This window comes from Branchiostoma lanceolatum, chromosome 5, assembly GCF_035083965.1.
Source record: "Branchiostoma lanceolatum isolate klBraLanc5 chromosome 5, klBraLanc5.hap2, whole genome shotgun sequence".
Lineage (NCBI taxonomy): Eukaryota > Metazoa > Chordata > Leptocardii > Amphioxiformes > Branchiostomatidae > Branchiostoma > Branchiostoma lanceolatum.
This window is the reverse complement of record NC_089726.1, coordinates 13,556,483-13,572,201: the sequence shown is the minus strand read 5'-3', so window position 1 is coordinate 13,572,201 and position 15,719 is coordinate 13,556,483. Positions and strand designations below refer to the sequence as shown.

General features: G+C 42.6%; 1 protein-coding gene across 9 annotated transcripts in view; it reads left to right on the top strand.

The window, feature by feature from the left end:
* Positions 1-15,719, top strand: part of LOC136435287 (inactive histone-lysine N-methyltransferase 2E-like) — a 47,138-nt gene that overhangs the window by 29,457 nt on the left and 1,962 nt on the right. For 6 of the 9 annotated variants that reach the window (XM_066428617.1, XM_066428622.1, XM_066428621.1 and 3 more), the window contains 22 exons: positions 46-119; positions 1,747-1,834; positions 1,988-2,062; positions 2,545-2,645; positions 3,182-3,296; positions 4,754-4,863; positions 5,511-5,591; positions 6,006-6,123; positions 6,782-6,868; positions 8,089-8,241; positions 8,533-8,591; positions 8,918-9,224; positions 9,536-9,796; positions 10,361-10,544; positions 10,892-11,115; positions 11,569-11,652; positions 12,631-13,494; positions 13,688-13,929; positions 14,178-14,204; positions 14,558-14,685; positions 14,969-15,151; positions 15,312-15,421. In XM_066428617.1, the coding sequence (XP_066284714.1) occupies positions 46-119; positions 1,747-1,834; positions 1,988-2,062; positions 2,545-2,645; positions 3,182-3,296; positions 4,754-4,863; positions 5,511-5,591; positions 6,006-6,123; positions 6,782-6,868; positions 8,089-8,241; positions 8,533-8,591; positions 8,918-9,224; positions 9,536-9,796; positions 10,361-10,544; positions 10,892-11,115; positions 11,569-11,652; positions 12,631-13,494; positions 13,688-13,929; positions 14,178-14,204; positions 14,558-14,685; positions 14,969-15,151; positions 15,312-15,421 (3,675 nt within the window). The remainder of the gene's footprint in view (positions 1-45; positions 120-1,746; positions 1,835-1,987; positions 2,063-2,544; positions 2,646-3,181; positions 3,297-4,753; positions 4,864-5,510; positions 5,592-6,005; positions 6,124-6,781; positions 6,869-8,088; positions 8,242-8,532; positions 8,592-8,917; positions 9,225-9,535; positions 9,797-10,360; positions 10,545-10,891; positions 11,116-11,568; positions 11,653-12,630; positions 13,495-13,687; positions 13,930-14,177; positions 14,205-14,557; positions 14,686-14,968; positions 15,152-15,311; positions 15,422-15,719) is intronic. The other 3 variants (XM_066428624.1, XM_066428623.1, XM_066428619.1) reach the window with 3 other exon arrangements.

The following is a 15,719-nucleotide window of genomic DNA, read 5'->3' as shown; positions in this document are numbered from 1 at the left end:
CAATATTGTCCCTAATGCAGTCTCTCCCTGGTGTGTTTTTGACAGGTACACCGCACGCCCAACGGCTTCAGCTCCCTGAATAATGAAGATGCCAACGAACCCTGGGACTACAGCCCTGAGTAAGTAATGTCCCCATGCTATTCTCCTGTTCTCCCGGCAGCTCACCTAGATGGCTCCATGGTTCTCCCAGGTGTGGGAACTTAATATTTCATGCCCATTTTGAAGGACATATTTGTGCCCCCTTGTCCACTGACCTTGAAAAGTCATATCCACACACAGAAGAACAATAAAGGCATTGGATGGTATACCATATTCATTGGGGACATACTGCCCTTGGCTTTATTTAGCATTTCAAATGCTTTAAAGCCCTTCGGCAAGTGCCAAAATGCCACACATTTTAAAATGAGATAGAATAAGGGCGTATAGTTTTCTAAGGGTATCAAGTTTGTGAAAAAGCTTCCCATAAAACAGTAGGTAACTGAGTAAGTGAGCATGGTATATCATTCCAGATTCAAAATTGACAGTCATTTAAAAAGAGAAGTGAGTTTGTGTGATGAAATCAGGTTCCCCTTGGTTAGTTCTGCTGCGATGTAGAGATCCTTTATATGCCCCATTCCAAGCAAATGTGGTGGCAAGTACAATCCCCAATCAACCATAACATTCTGACTCGCTGTGATCGGTAGGTAGCAGGCTATTATTGGCTGTTACAGATTGATTCTCTTTTTCCACAAGCAATAAAGGGAAGGATGTTGCATGGTTGCCTTAACATTGTTATGTTTATTTCTGTCAACCAGAATATGTTGTATGCATGCCAAGACTTACACACTGGAGACTGACTTACAATGAGTTTTTGCCTTCTGCCCTCTGCTCAGGCGAAATTTCAAAATGCCTTGCTACTCTCTCTCCGTCTCCTGTGCTAACCGCTCGGGTTTAAGCCCCATTAATATTGGATCCTGTCTCGTGCTCACGCATCTCCGAGTAGCTATTACGTTCTGATTTGCAATGCTGCGTCATTTGTTTGTCAGAACAAGTTTTAATGATGGTTTAGATGGAGGCGCTCGCCTGGGAACAGGTGGTGTTAGCTCTAGAATTGACAATTATGCCAAGATACCCACCTGCATGGTAATTGCTGAAGGAAGATCTGTATACCTCCTCGCTTTACCATGTGTGACGTGCATTTATTATTGATATTGATATTAGCAAACCTGTTCCTTTGACTGAACTGAATATGCTTCATTTTTTCGTGTATCAAATTTGAGTCTAAACCCACTCTCCTCACATGTAAGCAGTGACCTTAATGATTTTATAGCTCTTATGTTCATGGATAATGGTAGCAAGATCTAGACAATATGATTTTGCCATTTCTGACATCAAAAATGCAAAGAAAAATGTTAGTTTGGTACCAATAGTGTACCATACATCATCAGTGGTTGAAGAAAGGGCTTAACTCGGTAATGTGGTGCATGGATGTTTTTGTTCCTGCATTTGAAAGCAAATCCACCTACGCGCAATTACTGTACCTGGCTTCCCAAGGCGCTGTATTTCCTTCTCCAGAATCCATCAATGAGTTGAGACATGTCACATTGAGGCCATTTCTCTGCAGCTTGCACGAGATAGACTGCCTGCCTAGGATGCTGTATAATTGCCTACCCAGTTCAATTATAACACAGTGCCACCAAGCCAGATAACAAGCTCCCAGTCTGTCCAATTACACGCAAGTACTGACAGTAACTCCTTTTTCTTCAGTGACAGTGACGTCTACCAAGAGGCCATTTTCAACCAGTACACCCCAGACTTGGCCTCTTTCCTGAAGTCCAGACAATATACTGAAGAGGTAGGCTGTCACACATTTATTCTCTGGACAATGCATTGAGTCATTCTTCTGTTTGCCTATGTGATACCCAACAAAGCATTAGTACTGTTTTCAGAAGACCAGAAGACAGGCCATTTCTTACGTAACATTGGTATCTGTTCTTGTATTCCACAGGATGTGTGTATCACCTCGTCAGACCAGCTTCAGGTGGAGTCAGGGGAAATAGCCAGCATTGGCAGTGCCATGAAGGTAAGAGCATACAAAAAGGAAGAAAAGAATGTTATGTAAGGATGGGATTTTGTAGGATATCCGTGCCTGAGATAATCAGTGATTTATATATCTAGAATTCACAACTGCTTTAGAGAGTGACAGGCTGTCTGACAAACATAGTTAATAAATCTTCAGCACAGGTAAAAGTAGCCCATTTCTTGGAAGGAGGGTTTAAAGTTTTGATTCTGTTGGAGCTCAAGACTAAGTCTAGTCAGAGCACAGATTTCCCTCCAGTCTACTTGGTCCCTGTAATTGGTCCGAGAGGAAATGGCACGTTTTTTCCATTTTGTTTGTAATATCTTTTCATGGGCATGCACAAACATGTTGAAAGATTGAATATGTAAGGAAGGGAGTATCCAAAAGTTCTCAAGTATCCTGGAATGTAGTAGAAAGCGAAATCTATACTTCCTGTGGTTAAGACAACTAAGTTGGAAGACTAAGACAACATGTTGTGTCTGCAGTGTGTCAGGGCCCTGCGGGATCTCCATGACAACCAGCCCATCCTGGAATACAGGGGGAAGGTCATGACAAGGCAGGAGTTCCAGGATCCCTTCTTCAAGAGGTACATGGTTAAGATTTCTCAGTTAGTCATATTCAGGTGACAGTCATAAGGCTGGAAAAATGTAGTGTAGCTGGAACACTGGAGGCTCCACTGAGACAGATAATGACAACAAAAGGAGAAGTTTGCCTTTAATTGCTGCTGAGATTCCAGACAATATGATTCCAGGTAAGACTGCGTGCCAGCCTGTGATTATTCCAATTTACTTCTCCATTTTTTACTTAAATTTCCATGAAACAATGTACTAGTAGTAGTAAGGTTGTTACTTAGCGTTTTTTGTGACAACTCCGGTGAAACACCTGTAACATTTAGAGTAATGAAGTAGCTCAGGTTTATGAAAATTGTACAGTGTCAGACTTTGTTATGTTAGTATGTATTGCTTTTTGAAAAACATAAATATTGATGTTTGTCAGTAGGCTATGGTGGGTCTTTCCACTCTCCCTATAGTGACATGGGTATAGTTTATGTTTAGGTGTGAATGTATTAAGTATTTGCATGCAAGCATCCTAACAGTGGAGCTGTGTTTCTCTGTACTGTAGGCCACACCCCTATGTGCTGTTCTACCCCGTAAATGGCTTGGAAATTTGCGTGGATGCCCGGAGCTTTGGCAATGCTGCCAGGTACATCCGCCGGTCCTGTACACCGAATGCTGAGGTAAGCCAAATTATTGCTGGAACAAAATATTGTATTTTGATATTTTCGTCCTTAGGTTATCAGTTTTCCCGTTCTGCTCCCCTGTCAAAAGCTTATTCCTCCTAGAATTCATTTTGCGTGTAAGCTTTGTTTCAGAATATTAGCAAGCTTTCTTTTCTAGAAGCGCAGTGTGTGGACGTGCATGCTTGTCTTGTTTAAAGAAGAAGAAGAAAGAAAACCTCACAAGACTTATTATCAACATTTTCTTGAATAGATTTTTCGCGTTATGTTCTAATGTGTTCCACAAATTAACTGTTGCCTGAGAAAAGCACACACTGCCCTTTGATGACATTTACTTAGAAAATATGAGATAAAGACGGCTTCATGAAACAGTCTGCTGAAGACTCTTGGCCTGAAACATCAAAGATGGCAACTAGCAAAAAGCTTCTCAGCAGTACTTGTGAAGCACCCTGTTGAAGCTGCCGGTTAGATTAGAAATTGTGATTCAAGAGTGGGGCCTGGCTGTTCCATGTTTGCATGGGAGTTGGAGTGCCTCCAAATGCACCAATATGATTGCTACTGCAGTTATTTGCGAACATTGGCAATGTCTACCAGGCTTAAAGTTGGCGAGTAGTTGAGGGAAAGATATGCTAGTGTCAAACTTGGGCGTGATGCCCTACTGTATGTCAGACTTGTCACTTACCTTCCTCACGTGAGTCAAACCGTATCGGACTATGGAGATCATGTTGTTAGATTTTCAAATGTAGTTGGAGGCTTGATGAGTTTTACCATATAACAAGGTGTCCACAGATGCGTGTATGTCAGCCAGCTGTCACTAATGGGAACCTTCTATGGGCCCTTAAAAAGAATTCACGTCTTTTGCTCTCTACAGTTGACACATAACGCCTCCTGGAGTGTATTGGCCTAACGAATGCTGGATATACTAGAGTTAACAATCACATCCTGTGCACCAATGTCCTTAAAAAGACACTTGCACTCCCAGCCCACACCATTTTTGAAGATGATCAGCTGCCAGAAACAAATTTCATTCTGTCTTCTTTTAAGTGACTCTGGGCTGAAACTGATCGTTGGCCAGCTGTTTCACGAAAGTTCCAGTTCTCTCTCTCTCTCTCTCTCTCTCTCTCTCTCTATCCAATTTAACGTCTTTTGTTCCCCATCATCTGGGGGTTAGACGTGCTTGCACATGGATGGGGAAGCCCCAGAATTCCTCATCAAGTGCAAGTCCTTTTTTGTAGCAAGAGAGGCTCCATGTATAAAAGACTTCGTGAAAATGCATTGCATAACAAGAAGTATGTAAGATTGTATGGCCAATGTGTGCATCTGTGTGCATCCTTTCTTTTGATGATTTGATCTACTACTCCTGCACACTTCCTCCTGTTAGGCAATGTTGAAGTGGTTGTTGTTTGATGTCAGTTTTCCTCCACTATAGCTGATTAAGCAATGTTTTGTGGCTGTAGGTCCGACATGTGCTGTTGGAAGGTATGATCCACCTGTGTGTGTACTCGCTAGAGGAGATCATGAAAGGCACGGAGATCACCATCGGGTTCGACTACGACTTTGACACCTGGTGAGTTCTTAATTTGTACTGTGGGCAGCTTGTTTCCCGTCATAGTGACGCACGGACATATGATTTGTATCCTCTGCTGGTAATGTCATTTATTACCAGTTAGATAAATTTCCTGTGCTTATAAAACTTTGGTACCGTTTATTGCACTCTATCAGACGTCTTTAGAAATAACATATATTGAAGAGAATGTATTTTAAGGTTTGGTAGGTAGCAAGAAGAGGTATTGTCTCCTTAGTGTTAAAAATGCACAGGTAATGTTGGGATGGTGATAAGAGTTCGGCCATCCCAGGGGAAATTTATCAGGATTGAAAGATTTTAGGTTTGATCCCTCCACAGCTTAAATCACAATTAGCAATGTTGTGTGTGGGCGAGAGGTTGGATCTACAGCATTCAAAAAACTAACAGCACTTTCCTGGGAAACCAATGCATGTTTTATGAAGCAGAAATTTCCTACCAAAAGAGCACCCAATTAAAGGAATAACCTCTCAGTGTTGTAGTGATTTATGTTTTTCAGATAAAGGTGTGATAATGTTTGTCACCTTTGCATGTGTTTGTAGCTAGAGGGCACAGGATATAGTAATATCATATTTCTTGTAATATCATATTGCATTAGGAGGTTTTTGAATTGGTTTTCTTTGATGTTACAGTCCCTGTGAAGTGGAGTGCGCTTGCCAAAGGGAAAGCTGCCCTGTGGCAAAAAGTAATGCCAAGAAACAAGAACTTCTGAAGTAAGCATACACTTCCTCTGGCCACAATTAAAGAACTTTATAAGTTTATGTTTGATGTATTAATGCACAAGTACCTTTCATCTTCTGCTACATGCCTTTTATCTTCTGCTGGGTATGACTTGTTATTTTCTTCGAAAGAACTTTCATGTAAAATGACTTGCACTTCTTATGTTTATATATTTCTTACTTTTGTCATGGCTCAATGTTGTAAATGAACTTAAACATCTGCCCTGGAAACATTGTTACTGAAATTATTTAAAGAATTGTTATAAACTTATATCCAGTGGGCAGTCTTTGTCTGATATAAATCTATTTCTTTTGTGTTCTTAGAAGGAATTTCAGATGATGATAAAGCTGTACATTGTGATTTATGATGATGCTAGACCCCAACCATTTCTCTGTAATCTTGTTCAGGCAAAAGAGAAAAAGGAACAAATCTGGCCAGCAGTCTGGTGGAGACAGCGAGTCCAGCACCGGACGGCAGAGAAAAGTTTCTCCGCTCCGAGTCTCCCTCAACCATAACGCCTCCACGGTGAGTTCACACGAGGCTGTGTCTGTGGTTATGCTGAATGTGCCCTGCTGGCTGATAGGTTTTCATTTCTGTTGGAACAGGAGCGATTGTATCACTACTCTGTGCTGCTGCTACCGATCATATATCACTGAGGAGCATTTTTATGTTGGAAAGCAATCTTCCTATGCTCATGGCTACTAGAAATAGGACCCTCACCGTCACAGCAATCAACAGATAGCATTTCAGTTTCTTTTTTGAAGTCTTAAATCTGCAAAGTTCCACTACAAGAAGCAAGCCGAAAGCATGGAAACGGCACGTCTTGCATTTACTAAACAGGGGATAGTTGTTCTTACAGTCATGAGCAACTTAGCCAGTCTACAAGCAAGCAATGCTTGGACTTCATTTAGACAAAACTGGGTGTAGCTTCAACAAGATGAATAAGCATGAAATGGAAAGTTCCACAAGCAACATCTGTTGCTTTTCCTGATTGGTTGGGAGAGGCTAGATAAACCTGTTGTCAAATCTGCTACTCTGCGCTTGGAAGCTTACAGACACAATATTGTAAGCAGTGCAACATCTTTTAGTTGCCCCATAAGCACAGTTGGCACGCATCTCCTTGCACTCTTCGCCTGATTACATCAGTGGGAGTCTGAACCTTACCATTCGTCATTTTTGTCAGAACCACATGACCTCCGATGGCGAGGATGAGAGCAAAGATGTGGATGTAGAAACTGAGGAGGCTGCTGAGGAAAGAAGAAGAAAGATGGTGAGCTCTTCTCCCAACAGAAGGGGGCTTGGGCAGCACCGAAAATACACCTTTTGTTTCTCCCTCCGCACAAAATTACCCTCAGGCTGTTCATCTGTTGGGTGAAAAATCCCATAGCTGATAAAAGAACTGATCTTAAAGACTACTTACCCATCTACCATACCTCAGAACTAGGCTAAGCACACAAAAGAAACAAGCCATAGGCAATAAATGATACTTGTTATGAGCTGATATTAAAAAGTGAAAGTCACCCCTCTTGACTAATGTGGTATGCAAGCTGTTTTGGGTTGCTGGAAACTGCTGGCCCCATATCTGCACAGACTAGATAAGTGAAGTTGAAATCAGTGTCCCATGCACATGGCAAACAAACATGCTCCTCGTGTTGTAGAAACTGTGTGAAACAGTCTTTCTAAAGCATCCTCAACATGGGGAACAAGAGAGGAATGTGTTTCAGAATTATTGACTCACATGTGTTGAATGTGGCAAATTTCCAACTGGCCGATGCTGTTGACATAAATGAGAAATACGGCAAAGGTCAAGAAGGCTTATTATGTCCTGGCAGGCTAATTAGGTCACTTCAGAACTGGGCTGCCCATATATGGGGATGGCCATGTTTCACAGAGGTTGGTTGTGGATGTGGAGCTGCCATGTTTCCAGATTGGATAGGGCTGATTGACTGAAGTAGCAGACAATAACCCTCCTTGAACAGTCATAATTTTGTCTACAGGTCTGTCAGACGGGTTTGTTTATAGTAGAGACACTTGGTTATGTCTAAGAGGAGTGGCAAGCCCGTCTGACGCATAGCTAACAGTTAGCCAAGTGTGTAGTGGGGACATCAACATGGGAATATCAGCTCATGTTTTAGGCAGGATCTTGCTGCCCTTTTAGACCTTAACTTGTTCTTATGTTTTTGTTGGATACAAAATTCTGTGTGCTTATTTTCATTGGTCCACTGAAAAACAATCAGCCTCAATTTATTTGGTTGATTGCGATAAAATGCCAGAGAAAGGAGGTATGGTTTATTCTGCAATTTGTTTTGGCAGAACCTCTGTTAATTTTACAACCTATCCGACTTGGCCATAGGTTATAGTCAGAGTAGAATACATTAGGCTGTCATGTTGACTAATCTGATGACTTTTTTATGTTTGCTGAACTCCCTAGGTTTTAAGAATGTGTCTTGGAATTTTTTTCTTCAGTGCATATTGTTGTGTTTGTTTCAGACACGTGAAGAGCGGAAGCTGGAAGCCGTGATGAGAACGTTTGAGCGGATGGAGAAGCGTGCGGCGCGGAGTAGGGCTGCCCACGCCAGGATCGAGAAACAGAAGCAGACCAAGGTCCCTGATTGTGAGAATAAGGAAGGAGAAGAGCCCATGGTATATACCAAACAAACTTGTGCATTAGACTATATTAGTCATAACCTTGTTTTCTCTGTGTTAAGTCTTGCTGGAATGATGACTCCATTCGTCCTATACTACTGAGGACAATTCAAGATCCAACCCTGATCCAGCAAATACCAGTTAAAAAGCCTACACAATGTACTAGTCTTTCTGTCTCAGATAGATATCCTTCTCTGTTACAAGCACTGCATTTGTCAGAAATATTTTGGAGCATGTTTTGGACCTGTTCCATTGTGCTAATGGAACCTTGACCATTTGTTATTTCAGCCCAAGGACATTGAGGATATTCCCAAGCAGACTGCCACGCCTCACAGACAGATTAGAAGGTACATTCTTGCATTCCACAACAAAACAGAATGGCAAATGGAACCTCATCTTTGTAATACTTTGGTTGCCTGCCAGGATTATCTTGCATGTGTTTGTCATGCTCTCTTGAACATTAAACATTCCTTTTTTTTTTAACTTGAAAATGCTTTGAAACATTAAGCAGTAAGGTGCAGTGAGTATACAGTTACTATTTTGTTGCATGTTTACCTGTCTGCCACTGAAGCATCACTGGATTCTGAAAATGGGGCTGTGCTGGGGCTATAACTAGGCCATGATTATTGTAATTGTCTGAAGGGCCTGTTAAGATTTGATTGTTCTCTTTCAGGAGACGTCGTAGTCAGAGCCGACGGAATCATGCGGCTAGAGGGAGGCAGCGCCTCAACAGCACTTGCAGCTCCGACATGCCCATGTCGCCCATCACGGAAACAGCTGCAAACACGGAGGTTGTCACTACCGAGATAGAGCTGAAGTTGAGCACACCAACCACTCCAGTGTCTGCCCTGTCCCCTTCCATTCCATCTCCATCATTGGCCCAGGAACTCACAGTTTCTACAGTCTCTGTTACTACTGCTGCCCCACAGCCATCCCCTGCTGCATTGGGCAAAGGCTTCAAGTTTCCCAAAACCAAAAAGGTAGATTTGTCTCCCTTGAAAGAAAATCTTAGTACCTGCATGTGTCCCAATTTGGTTTAGTTGTTGAATGCCTCCTAGCATGTTCTTTACAAACTGCACTACCTGGCAAACATACATCTATAATGATGTAACTTATTCAGTTAGTCTTTGTGGTTCGTAAATCCTGTAAAAGAATTAAAGATTCTTTTATTACACTGTTTGAATTTTATCCTTATGCTTTACATCAGAACAGCTTAATGAGAAATATTTTGGCTCTTGAAAACCTGCTAATCATCTTTATCTGAGAATAACAATAGCTCTTGCCTCAACAGTTCTTTGTGAATGAATGGCTGAATGAGAAAGCTAACGAGCAGTCAGCCCACAAGCCACTCCTGATCAAGACGGAGCCCTCAGACTTCAGCACAGGGACCACCACATGTCCAAGTGTCTCTACATACACACGCAGCACCAGCATGACTGCACGCAGCCCCGGACCCGCATACGTGCTCCGACCTGGCCACAATGTGCCGGCTAGTGCCACCAAGACCAGGCAGAGACCCAGCTTGGATTCAAGCTTCGGCTCGGCTAAAAAGGTACACAGCATTGTCTCACCATGTGACTTGTCCTCTGGGGTTTCCCTGTAATTGAAGCAGAGTTGTACTTTTCTTCATGGCTCTTACTGTAACTCCATATTTGGCCAGAGGTATCTTCTTTTTGGGTGATAAAATCACATGTCATCTTCTGAAAAGAAACCCCTTGTGTCTACTTGTTTCTCTCTGCTTGTCTGACTTGAATGATATCACCCTAGCTGCCTCAAACTACCATCACCATGTATTACAGCTGGCTCAAATGTGAGCCCAGCTGGCCTCATACATCCTTCTACCTTGTTCTCTGCACCCCACCTTCCTCCCTGGGGTTGCAAGAGTGGGACACATTGCCATAGAAACGTCAGTGAAACTTGATCTTTGCAACAGCACCCACTTTTATCACCATTAATTGTGTACTTCTGTCAATAAAATCATCCAGAATGGAGCATTTAACCTCAAACTTAATCAGTAGCCTTTATACAATGATCATGTTGTAGCTTTACGGCGTAGTCCAGTAATAGCGGTTACCTGCACACAAATTAACAATCTTAACATGCTTGTTCTCCACAGCGGTGGCTGCGCCAGGCGATGAGTGAAGGAAGCAGCAATGGCCCCAGTAGCGGCTGTAACTCCCCAGCTCCCAGTGGTGGTTCCCTCAGCCCAGGTTTAACAGGCATGAACGGTCCAGACAGTCCACAGTGTGTGTCGCCAACTGGCAGCATCTCATCATTATCAGGGAAGGAGACAGGAGGAGGTGAGGCACAGCTTCAGCATGGCTTTATCATTTAGAATTATCCACTTACACCAAGAGTTTATGTAGGTCTCCTTATAAATTCTACAATAAGTTAACATAATTTCTTTACTATATCTCACCCTCCTGTTTATAGTAAAATGCTGGAATGATGAGGAAACAAGTCCTACAAAGCTGAGGACAAATCAAGATCCAACCCTGACAGCATCCTTGCAATACAGTAGTAGAGTTCTTGAAACCCTGATGACGGTAGCCAAAGGGTCACCAAAACGTCTGCAGATAAGATCCCTTTGGTTGTATAGCTAAGAATCCAGTAAATGATACCTGACTCTGTTGTGTTGCTTTGTCAGAACTGATGACTCCGCTGAAGAAGAGAAGGCTGAGAGTGTCCATCTCCGGAGAGGGGAGCATGTCTCCCATGCCAATGACTCCTCCACCCTCTGCAGGGGAGACGGACTGTGCTGCCAAACAGGGACCCAGGCCAAAGATTGTGATCAATGATGCCATGAGGAACGGCTTCAAACCCTTGTACTCACCCGTCACTCCAGTCACACCAGGCACTCCACAGTTTGAGGTAAAACCTTGTAGCTTTAAAATGTATAACCAACATAACGTTACCAAGCTTTATCATGATACATAGCCTATCAGCACCACAGGGAAGCCTTCCAAATGCTGGAATGATGAGGAAAAGAGTCCTACAAAGCTGAGGACAAATTCAAGATCCAACCCTGATCCAGCAAGGATAGCTGACAAACCATCTCAAATTTAGATTAGTCACTTGTATTGATGTAAAACTTGAAACGGAAATTCTCACAACTGCCCAAAATATAAACTCTTCTTTTGTAGTGATTGCAGACTTCCTTTCTGAGCATTACTTTTAGTTCATCTTGTATTCTATTTTTCTCTGTATTAAGCATGCTCAGTAGAATGTAGATGCTGGCAGACTGCCTAAGTTGAGTAGAATGCAGCATGTCTTATGTATTGTGTAATGCATGACCACATGCCTCCGTTCTCTTTACCCCTGCAGAACATCTCCTCACCTGAAAACTCCCCTGCTCATGACCATGACTTAAACAATGACTCTAACCCACCTCAGTACTATGCCTTCCAGGTAAATGGTCTGACAAATGTGTTCGTTTTTTCGTTTCGTTGCGTTTTGGTTTGCTGTGAAACCTGATCGTTCACCAATCAATTGATTTCCACAGTAGCAGATGCTGCCTTTGCTTTGATCAGTAATCACATAATCCAACTAACCCAGAACCGACAAGATCTGTACCAATCAAAATGAAGAAGATATGCATTGATAAAGGTTCTGTTTGTGTCCCTCAAAAAGAACCGAAACAAAGGCATGATACAAATCTTTTTTAAAAATCAAAGGATTGTAATGATGTTGAATTCTGCTGGGAATGTCAATGTGAAGTATGTCCTTGGCAAAAACTATAACACAATTATTTATAGATACTTAAGGTAGCAGTTACTCAAACCCACAATTATTTATAGACTTAAAGCTTTCTTAATGTCTTTCACCTTATGATAACTCAAACAGGCCACACCTCTACAGTTTTGATTGTCCTACTAATAGGGAATGGCAGTATGTTGATTTATTGTAGTGTCAAATTTTGAATACTAAATGATGTTCCTATCAAAAAAAAACAATAACTGACAGCTAGGCAGTCTGTAGTATATCAACATACCCAAAAATAACTCCACACATCTCTGGACAGGACTTGACTTATCAAACAGAATTCTTAAGGTCCCAGCCGGGATGCTTTACTATTTTAACATGTACTTCACTTTGGTATTCCTCCTACAGATTGTTGCCTGTATTGTGGAATGTGCAGTACCGTGGCTCTTGTTGAGTGTGTTGATGATGGGCTTATAATCATGCTCTTGTGATGTGATAAGTGATGTGCTGCTCAGTGATTCTAGTTAATTCTATCCATAGTATGTTTGAAAAGTACTGTACATAAGATATTTTCATAGAGACATTAAAGCAACCCGTTTAAAAAGTCATGTTCTAATTCTCTTGTATGCTCCCATTTACTATCTGGTGTTGTTAACTTGACATTGTTTCGTTCATCTCTGCCAGGTGGTACTTTCTAAGCAGGCCTCCGTGGACAGCTTGTCTTCTCTGGCATCCAGCGTGACCTCAGCATCAGGCTTGGATAGACATTTACAGAAGTCAGGTTCTGAAACCAGCCTGCTGCGGGCCCGCATGTCAAGCTTGGACCTTAAGCACGAGGGAAGAGAAAGCTGCGTGCATGGAGACTCCTCCAGAGACTTAATGCCACAGGAGGAGGAGAAGGAGGTAGAGGAAAATTCCACGGCTATCACGGAGTATTCTGAACCAGCCAACATTCCAATGGAATGTGACCCTTCAGGGAGGGAAAGGACAGACTTGTCCAGCTCGTTGTCTGAGTCACAGGTTTCCATGCAAACTCTGCAAAACTCTTGTTCATCTCTGAACGATTCCCATGCCTCAAGCCTTAGCTTGAGTGGCAGCCTGTATCAGAGGACCTTGTCAGAAAGGCTTGATACAAGGACTGACTCCCAGAGAGATGGAGACCCAAGACCCAGGTATTCCTCTCCCTTCAAAAAGGAAATGGCTTCCCCAGAGTTCCATAGATCATTGTCAGATGGCACCTTGCTCCAGGACGAGCGGAAACCAGAATATGAAAATAGACCAGGACAGAGATCGAGCGACTTTGAGGCAACCGGATCTTTGAACTGCTATGGGGAGCCCAAGGTGGTTGCAAGTGAGGAGAGAACTATTCCAAGTGGAGGTGACTTTCTCAGACAGGACGGTGTGTCCCTGAGCGCATCGTTGCCAAGTCTGTATGCAGCGAAAAGTGAAGAGCCCATTGGGTCGGCACCGTCCACCCCAGTAAGTCTGGGGCCAGGGCCAGTAGCAGCCCAAGAAGATGGAGGCTCCAAACCAATTGCAAAGAGAAAGGTAAAAAAAAGACTGAAAAGTTGCAACATACATTTTAAGGAATACGTAGCCGAAGAGATTGTTTCAAAGAGTCATAGTTACCACGGAATTCTCAAATTTTCTGTTTACAATTTTACATGCATGTTTATTTTCCTACATATATGGGATGCAATTTTCTATTTGGCCTTGCCTCTAAAAACAAATGTCTCTCTAGGTGTCATTGTTGGAATACCGCAAGAGGAAGCAGCAAGGACAGAAAGATGGCAACTCCAGTGCCAATAGCAGTGCAGCCTCTACACCCACTAAACTGGCCCCTGACAGCGCACCCTCCACCCCAATCAAGAACCGAATGATGTCCCCACTCTCCAACATGTCATCGTATGAACACACAGTGGAGGTAGAGTGCAAGGACAAAGAGAAAGATCGGAAGGCAGTGGATGATATGGACAAGCGCTGGTATGTGTTCCGTGTGTTCAGCAAAGAAACAATATGTAGTTACATAGATGTACATGCATTGCAGGTTAGCTTTCTTTAACAACACTACTCTGGTGCTTCAATCCTTCCATTTTGCCCACAGGGACACTGTAATGAGCATTCTTACCCTCAGATCAGTTCTTTATCTTCTTTTCCTCTTTGAATCTTTGCCTTTCCTTGTAATCCATTGATTCATAGGCTTCACTCTTCCATTCCTTTGCCTCTGCTAGGTCTGTACATTACATGAGATTGCAAAGGTAAGGCATAAGTGGCATCTGTGGCAACTTTTGTGACTGTCTGTGCAGCAAATTGCTGTAAAAACATGACAACTTATTCTGCATTTAGCTTGTAACCAATTGCACTTGAAGCCATTTCTTGAATAGAATTTTCTCCAATACATTATTTCAAATGGAATGCTAAATCAGCAGCACCTGTACAACTTGCTTCTTAGATATATCTACTGAGCCTACTCTGCTGCATTTTATTTCAAGTAGAAAAAAATCCAAGACCTGGGAAATGAAGGAATATTGGGTATGCACATTTTGTGTGAAAATGCAGAGGTAGAGATGGTTTTTGTTCTCTGTTGACTGTGTTTTTGTCCCTGTGACAGGAGCACTCCCACCTCTGTGGAGAGGATACGTGAGGAGGACCCCCTGCAAAGGTTCAGACGAGAACTCAGGCAGAGCACGGAGAGAGGCATGGAGAAGAAAGACAAGGATAGAAAGGAGAAGGAGCCAGGTAACTTGTCTATCTCATTCTGGTTCACTAGACCATAGCATGTCCCTTCAACTTCTTATGTGCTCTGGGCATTTGGTTTTGCTCCGGGCATTTGGTTTTGCTCTGGGCATTTGGTTTTGAGACATTGTTAAGTATCCTGTACAGGATTTACAGGTTGTACAGAGCTGGATTGTATATGTTTACAAGGAAATGACATATTCTATGTGTGTTGCATTTTTGTGAGGGTGTGTCACCAAAACAAGGAACCTTTTTATTGATCCTTCTGTTGTTTTTTTCCCCACAGGGCATGCATACAGTCGCTCAGTGTCTGTGGACAGTAACCACTCTCCTGTTCGGTCCCATTCCCCGGCCCCTCCACCTCCACCGCCCAGCAAGCACACACCCCCTCCCCCTCCCAGCAAGCACAGGACGCCACCCCCACCCCCTCCTCCCATCAAAAACGGCCCTGATGCCAGATACAACCATGGTAAGCATCTTAAGTTTACCTTCAGTATTAAACTTTCAAACGTAATTTTCAAATCATATCACAAAGTTCTGCAGGCTTTGTCTTTCATTTTTACTGATTGTAAGTTTGTTTTGCATGACTACATTGTAATGATGATTGTTTGGTGTTGGAATTCTTCCAGATAAACTTTCAGAAGGAGAGACCAAGGACCCCCGCTCCTATGTGAAGAGCCCAGTAGCGAGCAGCCCTGTGCAGGCTGGTGCTTCTCCTTCTCTGACCAGATACAACCCTGTAAGTAGTACTGTATGTTAGTCTCTTTCAACTTAAGTTTGTGTAGTGTAGTGTAGTGGAAACAAAAGTGGAATTTTTCTTGTCCTAGCTTGAACGGTTGGTTGTTGATTTTTGTAATATTGTAAGTATGACCTTAAGGAATAGAATAAAGATAACAGGGAACAATTGATAGGATATTAAAGGCTCATTGACTGCATTCGCTCTCACAAGTGGACTGATATTGGCAAAAAGGCATATGGAAGACAATGTAGAAGTCATGAAATTTTCATGTACTGACATTCTTCTCATACTTTTACAG